This window comes from Falco peregrinus, chromosome 2, assembly GCF_023634155.1.
Source record: "Falco peregrinus isolate bFalPer1 chromosome 2, bFalPer1.pri, whole genome shotgun sequence".
In the NCBI taxonomy this organism is placed as follows: domain Eukaryota; kingdom Metazoa; phylum Chordata; class Aves; order Falconiformes; family Falconidae; genus Falco; species Falco peregrinus.
The window spans coordinates 39775707-39799563 of NC_073722.1; the positions used below are offsets into that span (position 1 = coordinate 39775707).

Below are 23857 nucleotides of genomic sequence, written 5' to 3' on the forward strand. Positions count from 1 at the left end.
AGAGGGCAAACCCCACCTGGAGAGCACACAGAGCTGGTTAAAAAACTTCAGTAGTGCTGCCTGAGGGCGTGTACTAGTTTGCATTAGTGGTGAGAAACTTATAACCAATCCTGTGTGTGAATGAAAATGAGTATGTAATACACTATGAATGTGCGAGTGTTCTACTGTATATAATGTGTACCTTCATACATATATAATAGACACCTAATACGTAACTTTGCGTGCACGTTGGGCAGTGATCCCCCGTGCATCCAGCACTGTAAATAAAGAGAACGCCAGCCTCTTAATGCTACGTCGGTGTTAAGAGGTTTACTCCTGATTGTTGCTGACAGTCACACTCACTCGGAAAGCCTCTCATTTAACAGACATTTCCCGAGTGTGCGCCTACGGACAGACCACTCCGAGCCAGCGGGCGGCCCGACCAGCCGGGGCTGGAGACCGGTCTGTGTGAGGAGACGCGGCGGAAGCGTTACCACCCGAACACCCCGCCCGCCAAAACTCCATCTCGCGCTCCCTCAGCCGTCGCTGGGCGGTGCCCGCCCCGCCCCGCCCCGCCCTCCAACGGCCGCCCCGCCCTCCAACGGCCGCTCGCCGCGCGCGCATGCACGGGGCGGGAGGGAGCCCTGGCGCCGGGGCGGCGGCGCATGCGCGGCAGGGCGGGGCGGGCTGGCGCCGGCTCGCGTCCCCGCTGCGCGGAGAAGGCGGCTGTAGGGTTGGTGTTATGGAGCCGGGAGAGCAGGCGGAGGAGGAGGAAGATGAGGAGGAAGATGAGGAGGAGAGGGTTCCTGTGAGTACAGGGTCTGGTGGAGGGGTTTGGGCAGGCGGCTTTGAGGATAATGTGGCAGGGAGGCGGTAGCGGCTCTCAGCAGCCCCTCACCCCGTCTGCGGGCCTTGGGGAAGGGGGTGTGACAGGCTGGTGCACCCGGGTTTCTCCTTCCACCCCGGGCGGGGAAAACTGGCTTAATCTTACATTCTGTCGCGGAAGGGACTGTCACTGGCTGATTTTTCTGGTCCAGAAAAAGAGGGATGCAACTGACCTGGCCTTCCCCCATCTCCTGCCCCGGAGAGAAGGGGGTCTGTGACCTGTCTGATCCCTCTCCACCCCCTGCAGTCTCTCCTGGGAGAAGGGTGCCTGTAACTGGCTTGGTTTTTCTTCCCGTTCTGGGAGGAGGGTGTGTGTGTAATTGTCCTGTTTCTTTTGTGCCTTATTCTGCCCTAGAGAGGGGTGGATGCGGCTGGCTCAGTCATTAACCCTCCTGGGAAGTCAGAACCAGGGGGGCTGGCATTGCCTTATGGAGCTATTCCTGCCCTAGAAGGGCTCATGCATGGCTCTGTACACTTTGCTGTGTTCATATCAAAGCTGGAGATGGGGAACAGGAGTTCTCTGGGGATCACTGGTGTCCATCGCATCCTGCCACCCCTATGTTCTCACCCCCATGTTCTCACCCCAATAATTGCCGTCTTGCTGAACTTGCCCCTTGTGACAACATTGGAAAGCTTTCTTCCCATGTTGTTGCACTGTTCTGGTGCCTGGTCTTAACTGTCCTGCTGTCTTCATGGTAGTTTCTAGAAGTGTAAAGGGCTTGTAGCACCTGCACAAGTTCTGACTCTTGTGAACTGTTGGGAGTCATGTTTGTGCAGGGTGCTTGAACAGCTGGTGTCAGACACTTTGGTCTGGAGATGTTTAGTGATGTCGTGCCCACAGATCTGTGTTAGGAAGGTATAAGAGAACAACCCAAAATGAAAAGCTACACGATGGTGATCGTTCCAGAGCTTTGTCCCGGAACTCTGAAGGAACTCAGAGGCACAACAGCCAGATGGCAGCCAGTAGTAGATGCTATGTCAATTTTTACAAATGGTCCGTGGGAAGAACCACAGATTAGTATAGGTTTCAGTCTTATCAGAAGAAATATTAGAAACTAAAACAAGGAATGGAAACAGCCATGTGAATAAATATGACATATTAAAGGAAAGTCTGGACTTAACAAACATGTGAATATGGGAACTCAGTGTATCACAGATTCACGGAATGGTTTGGGTTGGAAGGGATCTTAAAGACCATCCAATTCCAGTCCTCTGCCATGGGCAGGGACAGCTGCCACTAGCCCAGGCTGCTCCAAGCCCCATCCAACCTGACCTTGGACACTTCCAGGGATGGGGCATCCACAGCTGCTCTGGGCAACCTGTACCAGTGTCTCAGCACCCTCATATAGCTAATGTCAACCTGCCCACTTTTAGTTTAAAGCCATTCCCCCTTGTGCTGTCACTACAGGTCCTACTAATAAGTCTGTCCCCATTTTTCTTGTCAACCCCCTTTAAGTACTCGAAGGCCACAGTCTTAATTCAGTTTCCAAAAGCCTTCTGCTGAAGTACCTTCACCATATGTTTTCAGGAAGGCTAATTTGCAGCAGAATAAAGGGACAGTTCTTCCACTACTCTGCGTTCTTGTATATATTTAAGTAGAAATGAAATTAATTTGAATGCTGATATACAGACAAATTTCACAGTAAGTTCTATGTGATGTTATAAACTAGTGAACTTGTTTCCTGCTTCTTGTTTTACCTTTATAATAATCATCACAGGTCAGTTTATTTTGATCCTTTTTGGGTGTCAGGTTTTCTTGTTTTACAGTGGCTGTTGCTTCCTTCTCCATATTTGTTTTGCGCCGTGGTTTAACTGCTGCTCTGACAACCAGAGCTCAGCTCTGGGAATACCAGATGGAGCTGAGCCAAGCTTGTTGCTCATGTACTGCTGCTCTTCTGGGTCAAGGGGATGCAGGTGCAGACAGAGAGTAGGCCAGGCAGATCTTCTGTCTGTCGTAGTATGGCTGCTCTTACACCTTTATTGTATGTTTCTGTTGCAAGAGACTATTTTATCTGTAACTTTAAATGGCAAAGATTAGCACTGAAAACATGTAACTTCTAACATGCAGGGTTGTGGTTTCATGAGTGCCATATAAATCAGCAAGCCCCAGCTCACCTGTTAAAAAAGTGACTTGTGCTGCTGTGCCCTGGTTGCTTGTTGTTGCCTCTGGGTTGTTCTGTCACATATTCCAACAGACAGCAAACCAGCACAGCTAGGCAGTGGATTGTTAACTGCAGTTAAAATTGGGTTAAGTAACACCTACTCAACTCTTACCTCAAGCTTTTGCTTACTGAAGAGAGACTGGGGACTGTATCTTCCAGCCAAAGTGCTAGTTTATGATAATTATGGCATTTATTTATTAGGCATTATGGAGCTTTTGCCATCAGACTGCAAGAGTGAGAAGAAATTCTGTAACCAATGTAGAGATACTTTTTACTATTTATGCAATTTCTGTTTTGGGAGTTAAAATACTTGGTTAGTTTCCTCTTTTAGTTTGTATTTGATTATGAGGATGCTTTAAGCCCTGTCCTCCAAATTTCTTGACTCTACATTTAGCTAAGCGTACGTTTTACAAGTAAGATCCAGGAGGATCAAGTTTTTGGTTCTCATTCTTAAGTGCTGCAAACTGATGGCTGTAGTCCATCATTAATAGAAATATTTCTTCCTCCTTTTTGTTTTTTAAAGCTAGGTAGAAACATCAAACTAAGGTACCTACTGACAGAGCTAGCTTTTATTTAAATGGTTACTTAGTGTGGGAAAGATACAGCAATGAACATTTTTTTTTTTAAATACAGAGGATAGTACAACACAAATTACAGTTCTTGTAAGTATGATCTGAACAAAAAAAATAATTCAAAATCAGGGGCTACTCAGTGCTTTTTCAGTGATCCAAAGCTGAGAATGTAAAGAAGTAGCAGACCTTTCCATTACATAAAATCACTCAGGAATGCTGTTAAATGTTCGTATTGGAGTTACAATTTGGACAGCAAGCAGTTAATGGATTTTTGCACAGGAATGAAAATAAGATGGCTAAGCTACCTTGTGTGAAACTCAATTTTGTCTTTATTTGCAATAAGTAGACAAGAGATTGATGCTTGGAGGAAAGTTAATAGTTTTGATGTTTAGCTGTTAGATTGCTGAAGTGACTGTAGCAGTGTGATCATACTAGGAATTTAGCATCTTATAATTGGAAATAGGCTCTCACCTAGGCTGCCTTTCCTATGAGAGTTTGGACCAGGTGATCTTTCGAGGTCCTTTCTCACTGAGCTATTCTATGATTCTGTGAAACCCAAAATAAGTAATTCTGAATTAATAAAGAGGAATGCAGCTTCCACTGGAAAAAAATTGGGATAAACCCATAGTTTCACTTAGTTTTTACTCTGTGTGCCTAGTAGAAGAGCTTGTGGGTGAGCGATAGTACCTGGGGTGGTGGAGGCTTGAGAAGGTGACTGCTTAGGTCAAGTGGACTTACACAGTCCATAGGGCTGGACATGATGTGTCCGAGGGGGTGGTGGAGCTGGCTGATGTCATTAAAGTCCCTCTCTATCACCTTTTCAAAGGCTGTGATGAATGGGAGATTGTTCGTAGCAACCACAAAAAGGTTGATGTTCTGCTCTTTTTTAAGAAGGGTAGGAAAAAGGACCTGAAGAACTACTACTCAGCTTAGCTGTTCAAAACCTAACTGGTGGTGTTCCTCTGGGGCCAATCCTTGGGCTACTGCTGTGTAATGCCACACTGGTGACCCAGGTGGATGGCGTGAGTGCACATGCATTGAGCTTGTGGATGATAGCAAGCTGGAGGGAGTGGATGATATGCTGGAGGACAGGGCTGCCATTCAGAGGGACCTTGGCCAGCTGGATTAATGGCCCAAGAGGAATCTCATGAGCTTTAGCTATGAAAAATGCATAATCCTCATGAGAAAATTCCCATACATCAGTATCAACTGGTGGCCCTTCAGAGAAGAGCCAGAGGACCTGGTGGACAGGAAGTTGAATTGGAGTTGACAGTGCGCTCTGCAGCAGTGAAAGCTAGTTATGCAGTCGGCTGCATTAATAAAAGCAGAACTGGCAGCTGGAGGAACTGAATATTCCCTTCTCTTGGCCACAGCTGGATCCTGTCTCCTATTCCAGGCTGCTGGTACAAGAGAGAGGTCAGCAAAGTGGCCTGAGTCTGGTGGAGGCCACCAAGACAGTCATGGGGCTGGAGCACATGGTGATGAGGAGAAGCAGCAGAGGCTGGGTTTGTCTGGCCTGGGGAGGAGGAGGCTGAAGTTGAGGATCTGGCAGCGGTGCTTTGCCAGAGGAGAAGGCAGAGGCAGGCTCTTCTTGGAGGTGCACAGTGACAGGACAAGCAACGGTGGTGTGTTGCAGTAAGGAGAAATTAACTGGAGACAAGGAAATCGGTTTTTCACGAGGAGGGGTGGTAAAGTGCTGGACCAGGACCCCCACAGAAATGGTTGATCCCACATCCTTGGAACGAGTCACAAACTGACAGGATGAGCCTGACCTAGCCTTGAAGTTAACTGTGATTTGAGCAGGAGGTTGGCCTAGGTGACCTCCAGAGGTCTCTTCCTGCCTCAGTTACGCTGTGATTACATGAATAAAACGTCTACTTCAGGCATTAAGATGTATTCCAGTAATCAACTTTCAGATTGCCTTCCAGTGCCTGTGGCTGAGGTGTGACTGTGAACAGAGCGTGCTGTCACCTTAAGAAACTGAGTAAAAAGTAGGCAGAGTTGTTGCAGATCAGCAGTGATTAATTTTCCATTTGTTGTTTTAGGACACTCCATAAAGCTATTGATGTTACAAACTTGACAGTGGAAATGACTGGTTTCAAGAAATTCAAAACAATGTGCTAGCAGTCTTTGTAATTCAGTGTATATTGTGTAAATATACAGATTACTGTTCTGGAACACTTTCAGCACATCCCAACAGTTTACTGTGTCGTGAATCTTCCCTTCTTGTGTTTGAGATGCACTGCACTGGTTCTGATCTCTTGTGGCTATTTGAAAGTCCAGTGTTTGTTGCACAAAAGTAATAAAACAGTTTTTGGATGAATGGCTCAAGAGAAACCTCCTAAGCTTTACCTGTGAAAAATGGGCAGTGTTTCTTACTGAGAAAGAAAATCCCCGTACATCAGTACTGACTGGTGGCCCTTCAGAGAAGGGTAAATTCTGTAAATAGAATTTACACAGCAGCTGCTGTACTCGTTGGTGATGCCTTCATGTTGGGTGGGAATGGTATGGGTCTGAAAAGTACTGCTAGCACACCAGTCCTTACTAAAAAAAAAGGCCACCTTAAATAATTTCTCATACCTGACAGCACCAAATCATTGTTACATTCTTCTGAGTATTTTTGAAATCTAAATTATTATGTTAATAAATTAACTTCTGGTGTTGACCTGTTTGCAGACAATGTGAGTTTTGTTATTAATTTCAGTAGCTGGACTTAAATGCTAAAAGTTTTTGTTCAACTTGTGGTACTGGGCTTCTGGCCAAAAAAATCTCTGATGTGAAAACTGAGTCTGAATTTGAATGAGGCTTCTATTTTTTTATTTTACTTTGTGTTCTGACAAAGTAGGGTTGATATGGAATATAAAGCCACGATAAATGAAATTGCTGGGTTACAGTGAAGTGCAGTTGCATTTGTGTAGCATTAAGGGAATTCTGAGTTTGCATGTAGCCTCTGAAGTGCTTTTGCTTGAGTGTTCATTACATGCTGATAATTGCTCCATGAAATGAGCAGGTAGGTATAAGGCAGCATGACCTACATTCTTTGTGTTCTGGCAAAACTGTTTCTTTAATCTTCAGGGACACAGTCATCAATTCCGTTGTAACAGGTAAATATGTGTCTGTTTCTCTATGCTCCTTTGTTCCTTCCCCACAGCTGGGGAAGACCTTGCCCTGCGGCAGTGGGTTGCTGACTCCAAGTGGCGTGAGGCTTGCACTGCACTGTTGTTGGTACAGGTGATTTAACAAAAAACCTTTTAAAAAAATCATAACCACATACAATTTGAACATAAACCAATGGACAAATGAAAACTAGAACTTTTTATAACGTGGTGCAAGTTGTGCAGCTATGAAGAAACCTCCAGTGAAAGGATTTCATTCATACATTTTTTGTGTCCAGTTATTCAGGAAACGTGCCTGGGGCTTGTAGGATGGGGACTTTTCTGCATCTGTATTCAAAATTAATTTTGTGTACGGACAGTCAAATTCATGCTTGTCTGAAATATAAAATGTTGTTTATTTAATTATTCATTAATTGTAGTTTTTATATCGTATACTTGTTTATCCACCAGGAGTAGGCGATAGAAGCACAGAAATGCAAGAATTTAGAACAAACTGTTTGAAACCACTTGAAATAATTGTTAAGAAAATACCCACTGTGACTATTAAGGAAATTGATTTCAAACCTGTTTAATTACCGTCTTTAGAGAGGGTAAGTGATCTAGTAGCTAAGCAGGTGGTGGAGTATGATTGTAGTGTGACCTCGGAAGAGTTTTTGGTCTTGGGACAAGCTAAGAAAACAGGCAGCAAGTTTGGAAGGCATTCCGGGTACAGTTTTTGATTGTTCTTTTTTTTTGGCTTGTTCCTGTTTATTGTCTTTGAATTGGATGATTAGTATGGTGAGACCTACAAAATGAGTAGATAAGGCTATGCTGGGGTAAAGTGATAAATGCTTTGGAAATGGTATCAGAATTGGGAATGTTCTTGACAAAACAGGAAAAAATAGTTCCTGAAGTTAGAAAGATGAAATCCAGCAAAGGCAAGTTCAGAGTAGGATCTACCTTTAGCACTTATGTGATCACCTTTATTTGGTGTAAATGCTCACTGATGTTGGAAGAGTTAGTCCTGAACTCCGCTGCCTGTTTTTGCGGGGTTGATGATTTTGCAGCTGCATGTTCAGATGGATAAGGAAACTGAAACACAGATTTATACTGACTTACCTTGGCCACATACCTCTGATTTTTAGGAGGGAGAAATGAAATGAAGTGTTTGGAAGAAATTACAGTGTATTTCTGATGTTTTGGGAAGATTAGCTTAGAATTACTCATCTAGGGAGTTATCTTTATATCTCTCTAGATCTTTTTCTTTGTTGTGCTGTGTTCTATTGTATTTTCAGTGGTTTGTGGGTTAGAATAAAATAAGGAGAGCTAAGCCTGGATATACAGGCTTTCAGTAGTTCAAAACTGGGAAATGTTCATAGTTATTTCTATGAAACGTAGCATCAGTTAAGAATGCCAAACGTGAGCTGCTGTTCCTACCATTTCAGTTAATGGCACTGTGTTGTGTGTGGGTGGTTGTAGCTGTTCAGCTTTATTTTTGTCTTTTCCTCTTATTATGTATTTAGCAGCAAAGCCTAAGTTCTGATGTGTTGGATTTAAGTAGGAAAAACCTTGTTAAATTTTAATAATTGGTGTTTAATTATACAGAAGGCCTTGGAGATGATTATACTAATTTACTAAATCCTAAATTCTTGCTTGCAACTGCTTTGTTGTGTATGCTGTACCCTGGTACACACAGTGCTAATATATGGCAGATTTCTTTGGTTGTGCTGTTCTTTAATATTGCTCTTTGGATTGAGGATTAAAAATGATATAATGAAACAGAATGTGCTGTTGCCTGTTTGCTTCTTTCCAGCTGCTAACCCATGAGGTCCTAGTGACTTGGCTGCCATTGTAAAGGACAGATTATTTCCTTTATGGTGTTTTGTTAATGCAGTGTCAGGTTCCTTTAAAGAGCAATGCTAAATGCATAGTGCAGCCTTATGTATGCAAGCATGAGAAACTACAGCTGATGAGTGTGTGGGCCTTAAGTTCTGCCACTTTGAGCTGGGGCATTTATTACATGAAAACACAAATCAAGCTTGGGTGCTAGCAGGAGAATCCTGCTTGTCTGGGAAGTATTTGACTTCAGGAAGTGATCATCTTTCCCTAAGGTCCTGCTATTACTTCAGTATCTAAGGCATGGTTGGCTTTTGATTCTCTTTGATTTCAGAGCATAAAATTTTGATATATGCAGTTCTGTAAAACTTGCATTTTTTTGTTTTCTTTGAAGGAAATTTTGAAAGAGCAAACTCCAAAGTCTTAGGTTTTTCTGTGAAAATTTCATGAAGTATATTGGTGTAACTAATATGCTTTGAGAGAACCATGAATATGGTTCTTGCGGTGATGTGCAAGAGCTGAATGATTTAAATAGCAGTTTTGGAATGGGTAAATGTATTGGTTTCACTGAGCATTTGCTAGGTGGGCTGCTCTGAAGTTGGGGTGGTAGGATTGCTTCCTGATTTGTGGAGCTTTCAGCTTATTGAATGGATGTCTTCCTGAGAGAACATAATTCATGGTAATTTTTCTTTTCACATGAGGTTTCTTGCATTGAATGCTACTAATATTTTTGGAGGAGCATGTTTCCGTGGAGAATTCCTGACTAATTATGTTGCTTTCTTGGGGGTCCTGCTTCATCTCCCTTCCACTCACCCCCAATTCAAATCCTCTTCCCCTTCCACCCACTAGGAGCATTGCAGACACCTCAGTAGTTCATGGGTGTTTTAGTAAGAAGCATTGACAGTGAGCTGGAAACCAGTACTGGTAAACCTGGATGGAGTTGGGAAACTAACAATGAGTGTTTCTTGCTTTTCTATCATTGTATTTTTTTCTGCTTGCTTAAACAAAAAAAAGTATGTTTCTTGTTTAGATCAGGGAGGTGCATGCTGCAGAATCATTTGAATTATGTTTTAACAGGAATTTGTAAATACGCTTTCTCTACAGTTCTGCCACTTTCTTCTACAGTCACTGTGCAGACCACTTTTCATGTTCATGATGCCATAGCATCACTGTGACAATGACAGCAGCTATTTACATGAAATATTTAAATAGGTGAAAGTTATCAATTATCTAATTATGATACAAACATTTATTTCATAGAGACCTGGAATGGTTTGGGTTGGAAGGGACCCTAAAGATCACCTAGTTCCAGCCCCCTGCCATGGGCAGGGACAGCTGCCACTAGACCAGGTTGCTCCAAGCCCCGTCCAGCCTGGCCTTGAATGCTTCCAGGGATGGGGCATCCACAGCTGCTCTGGGCAACCTGTGCCGGCGCCTCGCCACCCTCACAGGGAAGAATTTCTTTCTAATAGCTAATGTCAATCTGCCCTCTTTTAGTTTAAAGCCATTCCCCTTTGTCCTGTCACTACAGGCCCTACTAAAAAGTCAGTCCCCTTCTTCCTTATCAGCCTCCTTTTAGTATTGAAAGGCCACTATTAGGTCTCCCCATAGCCTTCTCTTCTCCAGGCTGAACCACCCCAACTCTCCCAGCCTGTCCCCATATGAGAGGTGCTCCAGCTCTCTAACCATGTTTGTGGCCTCCTCTGGACCCGCTCCAACAGCTCGATGCCCTTCTTATGTTGGGGGCCCCAGAGTTGGAGGCAGTGCTGCAGGGGGGGCCTCACCAGAATGGAGAAGGGGGGGAGAATCACCTTCCTTGACCTGCTGGCCATGCTGCAGGTGATGCAGCGCAGGATACAGTTGGCTTTCTGGGCTGCAAGTGCACATTGCCAGGTCATACTGAGCTTCTCATCAACGGGCACCCCGAAGTCCTTTTCCTCAGGGCTGCTCTCATTACAGGCTGCATTCTCCACCCAGCCTGTATTTGTGCCGGGGATTGCCCTGACCCAGGTACAGGACCTTGCATTTGGCCTTGTTGAACTTCATGAGGTTCATATGGGCCCACCTTTCAAGCCTGCCAAGGTCCTTCTGGATGGCATCCCTTCCCTCCAGTGTGTTATATCTTATTTCACATTCTCATTCATGCTTTAATCTGTTTGGCTTGTGCTGCTGTAGGTGTTTGTGTTTTTGACTTTCTCTTATAACCATCAGGCAAAGACAGGTGAAGTTTCCGAGCATCAAATAAAAGATGTGCATTATGGTTGGATCAGACTATTTGGGAAATCAGCTCTGCCACTGATTTTCCATATTGTTGTACACAAAGTTCTCTGTGCCTTGTAAAGGAGGATAAATATTTATCATGCACATTCTGAAGCAGTGCTGTGAATCAGTGTTTGTGAAACATTTTTGGGCCTTTGCATGGAAGGTACTACATTAAGTACTCTTAGCAATAGTAATACTATGATTCCTTCCTGCTCTTCTGGGTGACTGATTATTTGAGCCTTTGGTAGCTCTGGATATAACTGTACTCTGAATCTTCTAGAATATTGCTATTTGTAGTAATCGCATCATAACTCATTAGCATTTCTCCACCAAATTCTTCTTGAGAAATCTGCATATGATACATCTTTGGCTCTGTTCTCCCAAAATAAGATTGGTGGAACCTTTCCCAAATTCTAATGTGAAATGAATGGGATTTGAAAACTGTAAGTGCTAAGAGAGCATTTGGGAGGAGGAAGTACTTCTGGGAAAGAAATATCCTCAAAGTGGAACCTCAGTTGTACTTTATTCATACTCTCATTTTATCCTCGTTTGCCTAAGACTTGTTCAAGTTAAATTCTCTCCTCAAGAAAGATTCTTGCTAGCTTCAGTTCAGTAGATAGTGAATTGTGCTTTTTTTTCATTCTTTAATAAAATATTTTGATAAAAGATTATGACGTGAAGCTACAGGTAGAAGAAACCTGTTCAGATTATGTTTTTTCATATTATTTTTCTTGCAGTGTTGTGACAAAGAATACATTGCTCCAGGTGCATTGAAACCTTATAGAAAAAGGCTCAAATTCCAAGTTTGGCTATAAGGTTTAATGAGGTGGTTATCTTGATCATATTTTCTTTAGGTTGCCAGTCAACTTTTTTCTTTTTCTGGAAGCGAGTTTAGCAGTAGGCTTTGGGAACTGAAGAATTGTCTTCATGTGAAGTGGTTCCTCTGGCATGCTGGTGGGTAGAGTGAGGGAACTCTGTGATGGAACTCCTGCAGCATAGAAAAAGTATTATAATTAAAGTGGCTGACAGGTATACAAGTAATTAAGCAATTCTGAGAGAAATTGCTCACTGTAGGCTAAAGAAGGCCTTTTTAAAGGGGAGAATGAAGAATAACATGAGCGATTTGGTTGTGCAGTCTTTTGTTCATTGTGTTCATCTTGAACGCTGTCATTACTCATCCCTTCTAATACCTTCTAGAACACCAACTTAATTAGCTATGCTCAGCATATCTAAATAAAATCAGTATCTTTTTTTTTGCAATTAGTTTTCTAATCACACTATGGGTCTCTTACCTAACACTATTAATTTCAAGTACCTAATGCTATTAATTTTCAGTTGGATTAATAAAGCTGCCCTTTTCTGAAGATGCGTATTGTAAACCCAGATTTTCAATAATAGGCCTTAATTTAATTACTGAATAGCTACTGGAATGATTTGCCTTCAGAGCTATTGTCACGTATGCTTCAGTGCTGCTTCTTTTAATGACTTGATTAGTATGAACAACAGGAACTAGGGGAATGTAATAGACATTGAGTATATGCATACAGGCTGAAATTATTATCTTTAGTCCTGATATAAAGCCCAAACAAACTTACTTTTGTGTGGGGAATTAATTTGGAAAAGTAGTTTCTGCCTGGTTGAGTCCTAGTTTCATAGGTATGATTTGCATATGATCAGTAGTAAACATTTTACTTTTGAGTCCTATAGCTTTTTAAAATTTGGACAAAAATATTCTTGTCATTCTTCAGAATAATCTGCTTGACAGTGCTGACCTGTATAGAAAGCTACATCATGTTTTTATTTCAGTGATGCTGTTTTGTGGAAGGATTTAAGATGCCATGTGGTACTGAAATTCGGGAAACTGTTATCCTTCCAAAAGCTAAAATTTGAGATTGCTATCTAGAATTGAAGTTTTTTGTAGCTGTGCCTGAAAAATGCAGAGGTGTTGCCCCAATGATGTTTTTTAGTTTGCAATCAGACATCTGAGCAAGTGGCTTATTTTAAAGGAAAAGCTGTGTGTTTAAGGGTTGAAAGGTAAAATCTTGAATTGGACCCCCATCTCTTACAAGTAAAGTAGGCTGCAGTTTCCAGGGAGGCAGAGTTTAAGGATTACTTGTTCATGGGCAGAATTAGGGCTGGAGTTAATGGGAGTCCGTGTGATGCTTTGCCAGTGAGTCTGGGCAGTCCCCTGACCAAATAAATGCTATTTAAAGGCAAGAGGGGTTCAGCCCATCTTCAGCTTTGCATGTTCTTAGACTTAGTAAGGGTGAAAATAAGCTATGCCCTGGAAGGCTGGATGCTGGTAATTGGGAATTGGAGGGAAGGCCCAAATTCTTTCTCTGTAGGTAGACAACCCAGCCACAGGATGATGATTATTTCAGGTGTCCCTTCAACAAGTGAGTCAAAATTGAAGGGGTTTTCCTCAGCTTATCTCTGAAATCTGTCAATCCACTGTCTCCATGGCATAATTAATGGCTTCTTAGGAATGCAAGAGATGGATAAATATTCATTTGTGATGGCTGTAATTTATTTTTTGTGGATGGATTGAAGATGATATGTTTTGTACAAGAATCACATTGAACTGAGGAGGTGCCATAAATAGTTGAGTGAACTCACCTTTCTTAAGTTCAAATATGGGCTAGCAATTTTGTAATAAAATTTAAAAAAAATCTTAAGCTTTTATTCACATGCTTTCCAGCTTTTTAGTGCATAAGAAGAGTGAAACAGAAACCAGGTGTCAGTTTAGCTAATCTAATAGGTAATATTCACATTTAAAGAAAACAACCTCAAATGCTGAATTTTACATGTTTCTTTTTACACTGAAGTGTGTCTGTGTTCTGGACTATTCTCTAAGCTTGTGTCTGATCTCTTAGAATGTAATTAATGTCTTTATGAAAACTTTTATTGTTTGCTTTTTTTGTGATAGTGGTTGCAAATGGTTTGCTCAGTCCATCAAGGTAGATCTGTGCTGCTGAATGGAAATTTTCGAATTTATATTGGACTAATTTATCAGAAAATCTGTTTAAAAAAACCCAAACACCGTTGTCACTGGAGGACTTCTTAACTGAAGGCACATATCCAACAGTATTATTCATGTGGAAGGCAGGCTTCTGGGAAATCATTTGCTTCTTTCTCACTGACCCTCTCCTTTTCTCAGTGTGTGACCTTTTACTGTGGCCCTTCACATGTTGCCACATTATGGGCTGTTTCAATTCTCATGGCAGCCAGGTACCACCAGGTAGTAGATACATAATTCATGGTACAGGAGTAGGTGATGAGGAGCTTCCTCCTGCCTCCGCCCCCACTGCAGTGTTCTTCAGATCCCAGCATTTGCTGGCTTGGTCACTAAAAAATAACTCCAAGGGTAGCTAGGCTTTTTAAAAATATATTTGTGAGTTAAATTGGAAATAGAGTTGATGTGAGGAAGAGGATGAGGACAGAGAGGGGCATAAAAGAGGTGGGGGAGCTACAAGTTCTTCTGGTTGAGGCTTCATGTTATATTGTTATATTAATAATATTACCTGATACTCAGTGCTAGTCTCTATGATTTTTTTTTTAAGCCGATAGCTACTTTCCTGGAACATTTTTATTCGGCCTGAAGCTTGATGTTCCAGAAATGGCTATTTTCAGACTTATATACCATTATGTTTGAACCTGACCGGCTTTCTTGTCTGGGCAAAGCTTGTACAGTTGCAGTGACCTCAGGCATGGGCTATTATGGAAGAGAAATCTCATTCTGACTTCAGAACAGCTTCTTCTGTTGCCTTGTAGGAAAAAAAATGTTACAGCTGCTTTTCTAGGCAACAGTTCAATTTAACTTCAGTTCATGCCCTTAAAGTATGTCAGGTATTGCTAAATTATAATATAGAAATCAACCTCAACTGGATTTAAGATACTTCCATAAGGTTGCTTTTAAAATCTGGTTTACAACATTGATATAAGTAAACCCCTTCTGTTTTAAATAAAATAATAAATAAAATAAAATTAAAAATATTACTATTAACCCCCCCAACAATCACTGTTAATAAATGAGATGGGGCAGATGCTGGAACCTGACTTTGACAAGGTGATGAGCTTTTTTGGTATTTTGTGGTTTACTCAGAGCTGCATGTACATGGGTTGGGAATGAGAAATAAATTTCTGGCCCTTTGAAATGATTGGCTAATGTGCAGAACATCATGCTTACCGTTTTTTGGGGTGTAAAGTGGCAAATGAATCTACCTCTTTTAGTTAAATTGTGGAACTCTGGATAATACTTTGGTCACTAACTACGTTGAAGCAGATGTCCAACCTTTGGCATTGGGGATGGCTTGAGTATTTTATACATTTCATTATCTGTTACTTAAATACATATATGTGTTGAAATATGAAGAAATTATTTTCTGTTTTGAAAGCATGTATTGTTTCTTTTAGCCTATTGCAACAACTCCACCACGTCGCAGCTGGAAGGAAGAATCCTTAAGCCACAGCAGTAGTGAAACCCAGGCATCAGTTACCAGTGGGATCTCCCTAGGAGAAGAAATAAGGCAGAAAGTTGCCATTAATCAGGTTATTTGTACTGTACTTTGTTTTGCTTGTGATTGAAGGTTAACTATGTGATTGAAAAGAATATTAACTGCTTTATCTGCATAATTTAGACCTCCACTGTCCTCACCCTGTAAAGTTCTCTGTTCCTGTATCTTGGAACCATGGAAAAATAGGACTGTTCTGAACTCTGACAGGTCATCTAATGTAGTCTTGATCCAAGTGGTACAAAGCTTTTTGACATTTATCCATTCAAAACTGAATCTACAGTAGTTCAGTGATTTGATTTCATTTGTTCCCCCACCCCTTCCCCCTCTTCCTATTTTCTGGTTATAAGCCTAGTATATTTTTCTAGTGTAACGTTTTCTTCTTTGCAACAGCACCTTTGATCAGTATTCAGTTTGTAATTTGCTATAATCCTGGTCCTGCTACTGCCTCTTAAATTATCTGATCTGTCTACCTCAAAATAGCTGCTTTACATGTTAGCACGGAGCCATGCTTCAGTTCATGTGAAATCTGACTACTTTTAGTGATGAGTTCATATGTGATTAAGAAAAACTGTACTGTCATCGTGATATAGTCATAATAGTTCGATCTGATGGATATACTGCCAAATACTTAATTACTCTGAGAATTGCATAAGATCACAGGTGTTTTGAAAAGACAGTTCATAAAAAAATTTGGTTTCCAAATGATTATAAGAATCTTGTGCAAAAATTATAGTTCATATGGCAGAATTCTGATGTGAAAAGTAGCTTTTAATACCTTGGTAGTGTTTCAAAAGGTAGAAGAGCTTGCAGCTCTTAAGTAGGAATAGTACTGTACTTCTGCCATCGCTGGGACACTTAATTGTTTCTATTAACATATAGAATCATAGAATGGTTTGGGTTGGAAGGGACCTTAAAGATCTGATGATAATGCTTTGCCTTATAAATGACTGATATTCTTAATTCTCTGCACTAAAGACTGGTCTGTGCCTTTTCTATAATTAAAATTTATCTGTTTAATTACTTCCCCAGTAATCCCAATGCAAATTCTTTAATGAATTATGTGAACTAAAGATGCTTCTTTTGATTTGAACATGAACTGAAAATCTTTTTCTTAAAATATACCGAAGAGTTGGTTAGGATACTCAGGCATTATCTGTGTGAACTCAGAATTTCTGTAACTAGAGACTTTATTTAAAGACAAATCAGAAACCGTTCTGCTTGTTAATCCCCAGTTGTATGATGCAAACCATCTTTACTACACAGTGTCAGGAACTGGATTGGCCTGGCATCCTACTGAACTGTTTGTCCTTACCACAGTTTTTCTTTAAGTGAGAGATTTCATTCTGGTTTGGAAAAAGTCTTCTGCAGTGGCAGGATTTGGAGATGGAGCTCAGTTTCAGACAAGTGATGGAAGGCTGGTGATCATATAGTGAGCGATGACAATTTAGGCAGTAGTGAGGATTGACTCTGGACTTCAGGAGTTTATAGCACATCATAATTTTACATTAAAAACTGAGTATTTGTACAGAATTTAGAACCAATAATTCCATTGTTTCACAACTTAGTCATTATTTCCTTTGGAAGTAGGTCTTATAAAACTTTCTTGATGCTAGAGCACTTTTTTTTTTTTTTTCTCCCCACCTGTTCTTAGGGAATTGAGTCATGGTATCAGCTTCCAGCAGCAGTGGATGCCAGCCGTTTAACTGCTGCCTCAGAGACAAAGCTTTGCCTGACTTGTGATAGAAATGACCTGATGGAGTTCCCTACACTGGAGGAAGGAGTTTTGCCTTCAGCAGAAGCATCTGGAAGGCAGTTTCCTGGAGATACAGCACATGGCTTACTGCTGGGTATGTTCAAAGTTGCCTTTTACTTAACTGCAAAACAATTAGGATCTTACTTTTCCTTTTAAATCAATCCCTGACCTGGATTTGACTTCTCTTACTGAGAACTGGTGTTTACAAGGTACATTCTATGTAATTTTGTTGTCAAAGACCATCTTCAAAACGAGATAAGGGCTTGTGTACCTTCCCTGGATCTTTTAACAGGTGAACTGATTTTATTTCTTCTCTGGTAAAACTGTAGTCTTATTTTCCTTTAGAATTAGTAGTAAACTTGAGTAAAGTTAGAAATTTTTTTGGGTTCTCTCTAGGTGAGGTGATAGTTCTCTGCGTCCTTAAAATTACAATGAAATTTTAATTTATGTAGATTTGTTAGTAAAAAATATTTGATAATTTTAGAATAGGAGATGTAATAATAAAGTAGACATAATTGCATTGGTAACATGAAAAACAGTTTGATAAAACTGTGTGTATGCTTGCACCCCTTTCTCACATACTGAAGCTACTGTGCACTGCTTCTATGTTTCACTGCATTTTATAGGAGATCTTTATAGACAAAAGTAATCCCCAAATACAGGTTTAAAAGTTTTTCAGTAGCTCTTTACAAAGGTATCTTACAAGTGTTACTGCTCTTTAAGTAATCAGTATATGTATTCCTTTTCAGATAAGAGGAAAAACTGAGGAATTATAGCTAGAAGTACTATACTACTGCAAGATTTAACCCAAACTATCCAGATAAGGGATTTGCTTATGTAGGAAGCTAGTGTAACAAAGACTACATGGAAGGGGAAGGTGGTAATTGTGTGCAAAATGTTAAGTAAGTTGATGTTTACCCACTTCTACTGTTGCACTCACAAGCACCAACTGTTTTGTTTCTTCCCCCCTCCCCGCTATCCCCCCATGAGTAATCTAGCTTGCCTGTAACACGGTGGCCTAGCATACTGGCTGTCAAGTCCTGGAGTGGTGCTTTGCTGTAGTCTGCTGTCCTGTTGGCCTGACAGAGAAGGGAGCTGTGTATGTCAAATGGAACAACCTTGTTGTCATCCTTCTGTTGTCAGAGCACAGGACCTTCTGCTAATGAGTGTTCCAGTGCTTAAACACAAGTTTATACACACAGTCTTCATTCATATCAATATTACTATCTTTGTTACAAGTCCTTACATTTCCCTCTGGGTTTGGACAATACCCATATTGGAATGTAGCACATTAATAGGGATTTTGATTCTTTCCAATATATTGGTCACCTGGGCCTCGGAATGTAGAACACCCATTTTAGAACACCCATTTTCAATTGGTGTGCTGTCTTCAATATTGCTAATTACAGCACTAAGATGTGAAAACCCATGTGCATTGTATTTACGTATTACAAGTGTTACCATTAACAGTGTGGTTTGGAATAAAAAACCCTCATCTGTGGGGTGTTAAAGCCCTGTTTGTAGTACAGCTGTGAGCATCCTTTAAGAATAATGCAGCAATGGTGAACAGTTAGGGTTTCTGCATCACTTAATCATAATAGCTATTGTTTTTCTAGCTTAATGTGTTTTCTGACTTGATGTTTCCTTGTACTTTAGCTGCTTCTTCTATTTATCGTAATTCACCAATGTTTGCTCCAGCCATACTAATCTCAGACTAGCACACTTCCACATTCCGTAATTCTGATTAGCTGTTGCACAATGGGTGGGCGCTGTATGTGTTTCATCCTGGATATACACAGGAAGGACGTTACTGTTTTTTTTTTTATGTGGGGTTCAGTTTATTGATGTGATCCCCAGCAGGCTGGGTACAGGGAAAGAACGTGCACACAGCTGTTTCCAGTATCATAGGTGAGAGGAATATTAACTGCAGATCGGTGCTAGTGTGCAAGTAGCTGTTGCTGCATCAAGTACAGCATTCTGCAGGCTGTATTCATGTAGGACAGATGAATTTGTTATAACTCCGTTTTTCATAATGTGTTTCTAGCTCTATTAACACACCATTAATGATTCATCAAGCTCTCACTTTAGGTATCCAAAGTGACTGATGGATTATTCAGCCTGGAGAAGAGAAGGCTATGGGGAGACCTAATAGTGGCCTTTCAATACTAAAAGGAGGCTGATAAGGAAGAAGGGGACTGACTTTTTAGTAGGGCCTGTAGTGACAGGACAAAGGGGAATGGCTTTAAACTAAAAGAGGGCAGATTGACATTAGCTATTAGAAAGAAATTCTTCCCTGTGAGGGTGGCGAGGCGCCGGCACAGGTTGCCCAGAGCAGCTGTGGATGCCCCATCCCTGGAAGCATTCAAGGCCAGGCTGGACGGGGCTTGGAGCAACCTGGTCTAGTGGCAGCTGTCCCTGCCCATGGCAGGGGGCTGGAACTAGATGGTCTTGAAACTCCATTCTGACCCAAACCATGCTGTGATTCTATAATTATTTTTGGTATTGTAGCGGGGATTGTGCATCTATTATTTGGCGGTCATCTTTATTTTTGATGTTAAATGTCCTGGTTTTTATTTCTCCTGATATCATGGTTGTATTATGTTCCATGCTTGGAATTTACACCAATCTAGACACATGAGGGGTTTTTTTGTTTGTTTTCTCCCCCCCTTCCCCCAGGCTGTTTGTTTATATTTTTGTGGCAATAAACCACCATTTATAGTGTTTACTGTCCTATTAGTAATCCTTATTGCTACCACTTGCATTTGGGTGCAATTTATATATATAAGTAATATTTTCCATTTCTAACATCTCTACTTCAGAAAAGCTAGGCGTTTCTGTTGCTTCCTTTCACATCTATTCATCACAGTTGAGTTAAAGATTGGTTTGGGAAGTTTCAAGATTTAGTATTTCACCTTTATCCATTCTTAGTTACATTCATTTTCTCCCATGTGGAGTCAGAGTATTCTGGTCAATTCTGGTGCTATAATTTTTAGTCCACTGGTAGTAGTACATCTTTGAAAAAGAAAACTTCTCTTTACAAAGATGCAGCGTTATTCTCTGCATCTTAAGATACAAAGCATGTTATGGATTCATTGTAATAATTTCTAATAAACTTCAAAATAATGGAAACGGAGAGACTCACATTTTCAGTCATTGCTGTTAATCATAGTTAACATATCTGTCCCCAACTTGTTTCTTATGGAAATAAAGCCAACTTCTATCAGATCCATTTTTCTTGTTAATTTATTTGCTCATTTTTTTCCTCTTGCTTTCTAACTTCAAGCTTCAGCTGTGGGCGTTAATCAGCAAAGTATTGTGTCTTCCCCTTTTTGTACACGTACATTTAATGAAACCAAAACTAACAAATTCAGAACCAAGTAATGTGTGGTTAACAATACCCATATGACTGAAGTGGTGTACTTCTGTGCTTTCTATGGGGGACAAAACTAGCCAAGCCTGTTTTCAGTAGCCGTTTTAGTTACCCAAGCTAGAATGTTTTCCTTGCTTGTCTTACTTTATTTGCGTTATTTCCATTTATTGCATTTCTGCTTCCTTGTGTGTCCAAGTTACTGTGCGAAACAACTGTTCACCAGACCCCCAGACATGACTGTTAATCGGTTGATTCTGCTCTTAAGTTAGCAGTTGTTGCATTTAGACATAGATTTCTGAGGTTTTTTCAACTCTTAAATGCCAGTTCTAACATCAGTGATCATGCACTGTATGTTAACATTTGGCTTCCAAAATTAGCTCTGTCTCAATTCCAGCTGAATTGTTAATTTTTCCTGCACAAACCTTTGTGTATGTATACTGTAACTTACTGTTGTGTCATCTGTGAGCTTCTTACCTGCTCATAAAGCTTTTTCTTTCTTCTTTATTTTATGATGTCCCACCTAGATTCCTTTTATGCATGTACTTGCAGACACTTCCTTGGAAACACGTAACAATGCTGTTACTAAGCCTAAAGTGTTTCTTTTGAATTGATACCCCTTAGAGCAGGGGTCCTCAAACTTTTTAAACAGGGGGCCAGCACGCGGATGAAGTGGCAGGCAGTCATCTGTGACTGCTTGGTTTCCCCCCCAACCCCCGGTGGGGGAGGGTGGGGGGGTTCTGTAAATACCAGGGGCCGGATTGAGGACCCTGGGGGCTGTATCTGGCCCACGGGCCATAGTTTGAGGACCCCTGCCTTAGAGGATCACTCTGCAAAAGCAGGTGTTACTCTTCCCATTAGGTTATTGTATTTGTGACTGACTTCTCCAGGATGTAACTGAAATTGCTGAATAAAGGTGTTTCTAAAGCTGCTTTCAGTACACCGTTGGGCTAGGGTTTTTCATGAAAAAACTAAATTATTGTAGGCAAATAACATGATTGCTTGTGGTATTATAAAATAAACCTGTATTGCTTCCAGTTAACTGAAAGTTGAACACGCAGTTTGCCATTCCTGTACTTGCTTGTGTAATCCTACTTGTATGTAGGTTGCTTCTGGGGTTTTTGTTTGTTCTGAAGTTAAACAACTGCTTAAGGGGATGGAGTTGAAATTGCGTTGGGAATAGCGTGGTAGACATTCATAGCAACTCTTGAGGGTTTTATGAGTTTGACTGTTATTGCAGTGTACAGCTTTTGCTCATTTTCATCAGTTTCTGTGGTTATTTTGATAATCTATCCTTTGTGAAGGAGCCTCTAAGAAGAGAGAGTATCTCTGGTGGACTGGGATTCTGAGGTTCTGGTTCATACTGAACCCAACCCCTCTGAGGCCCAAAGCTGAGTGCCTTCCACTGTAGGTCTCACACTGATGGTTGCAACTAGCCCTTGTGTCTCCTGTTATGCTTTCTTCAAAGACTGAGTTTGGCTTTGCTAACTTGGATTATCTGGTTCAAAAAAATTGCTGTTTCTCTGCTTGAACCTTGTTTTACTTGTTCAGGGATTCTCTAGTAACTTTGTAGTGGTGAATACACATGCATTTCCATTTAAGACAGAAGATGACTTCTATCTGTAAAAGCAGAATCTGGTATGACGTTAGAGTAGAGATAAACATCTACTGAAGGAACTTTTAAAATCCTGCGTGTGATACAAAAGTGTTAAAGGGAAGACCAGCACTTTTTTTTTATTTCTTAAAAATTTCAGGTAACTTACTGGAAATCCCAAGCATTTGCCCGTAGAAAGTTAATGTGTTGCTTTTAGTCTACACTGGATAAGCCTTTTTGATTTTTCTTTTTTTAGACAAAGTGTTAGGAAGATGGAGGGAGGTCCTATTCTAACATAGCAATACAGGCACACAGGCTTTGTATAGCTGAATTAATTGCTGGCTGCTGTGGGTTTGGAACTACTACAGAGATGTTTTCAAAGAGGTTTTCTCCTTTATGAAATAAAACCCACTCTTGACTATCTCATGTTTGGGTCTACAAACAGCTTTGTGATGCAAAGCCATGTGAACATCCAGCGAGTTGCTGTCTGGTTAGAGTTGCTTAATACTGAATAAAACCCCCTTTTTTGTTTTGCCATATAGGAAATTGAGGTTGAAGATAGAAAGTGGAAGGACACGGTAGGTTAGGCATTCTGTGTCTTCACCTACATCCTCTGTGTAAGGTTGTTGTATTTAGTATATTTTATAACATTTTGTTCCCATTATTGTCATTTGCAGAACCGGAAACCATTTCATAAAGAAAGATTTCCTGATATTTGTCAGGTTTTGCATTTTAAATGCAACTGGAATTAAAGAGGAAGCATAAGGCTTTTTAATATGATACAAAGATGTGAGAATTCTCTATACTGCTGCTATTTTATTTGTTGCTCTCTAGAGAGTGTGCCAGTAGCTACAGGCTTTTTGTATATGCACTTACATTTACAGATATAGGAGGAAAGGTGAGAGGGAAAGGAGGAACATAAGCTATAATACTAATTTTGTTCCTTTTCTCTTCAAAAGTGTTTTGAATTTCATATAGGGAGGGAGGGAAATCACAATGACAGTTGTATTGAAATTGCTCCTCTTACATTGTGGAACAGATTGACAAAGCCAAGAAGGTTTTGTTTTTGTTTTGCCTTCCTTTTTTATCTTCCACAAATGGCAATTTGACTCTGGCATTCAGAATTGTCAGCAGGCTGTAAGATAAAGTAGCGTGCCCAGCTTTGCTTGTTCAGTGAATTCAACTGTGAGGAAGCTTTTGACCTTCAGAGCGACAGCAGGAAGAATTACTGTTTTGACACGAGATGCTTGAAGAGTGTTGTACTGACGTCACTTGCTGCTTTAAGCATCAAGCACCAGCTTCTCTGCCTGCAAAACCTAGGTTATGTCTTGAGTGTAATGAGCCCCTAAATCAATGTAAGCATCCCAAATATGATAGTAATGATCTTTCTGCCTCATGAAGAAAAGAAGTTACTGAAAATATTAGAATTCATGTGCTATAAGATTAAAAAATGCCAGAGGAGGTAGAACATGTGACATAGCAGGAATTCTATATTATATATATAAAAAATTTGGTTTTGTAGCCCCAGTTAAATGTCATCTGTTGAACTCCTCAAGGGTGCTTTTACAGGCCATCTCTGCAGGTTGCTGCAGCGGGCAAGCTGGAAGAGAGGGTTTCCATTGAGGATGTGGCTGCAGTGAATCTTGACTATTCTTTCCTCCTTTTTTTTCTGTTCCCTTTTTTCCTCACTCTTCTTTCCTGGTCTTGTCAGTCCTCTGCTGTTTCAAGTCAGGGATCACCACCACAGTTCCTCAAATTGGAAAACCCTGAGGAATCATAGAATGGTTTGGGTTGGAAGGGACCTGAAAGATCACCTAGTCCCAACCCCTTGCCATGGG

At 40.8% G+C, this 23857-nt stretch overlaps 1 protein-coding gene across 5 annotated transcripts in view; it reads left to right on the forward strand.

The window, feature by feature from the left end:
• Positions 1-666: 666 nt before the first annotated feature.
• ALMS1 (ALMS1 centrosome and basal body associated protein) overlaps positions 667-23857 on the forward strand; it is a 76023-nt gene continuing 52832 nt past the window's right edge. For 3 of the 5 annotated variants that reach the window (XM_055794469.1, XM_055794470.1, XM_055794472.1), the window contains exons 1-3: positions 667-787; positions 15205-15339; positions 16957-17152. In XM_055794469.1, the coding sequence (XP_055650444.1) occupies positions 722-787; positions 15205-15339; positions 16957-17152 (397 nt within the window). In that variant the 5' untranslated portion in view covers positions 667-721. Of the gene's footprint in view, positions 788-15204; positions 15340-16956; positions 17153-23857 lie in introns of those variants that run through there. The other 2 variants (XM_055794471.1, XM_055794473.1) reach the window with 2 other exon arrangements.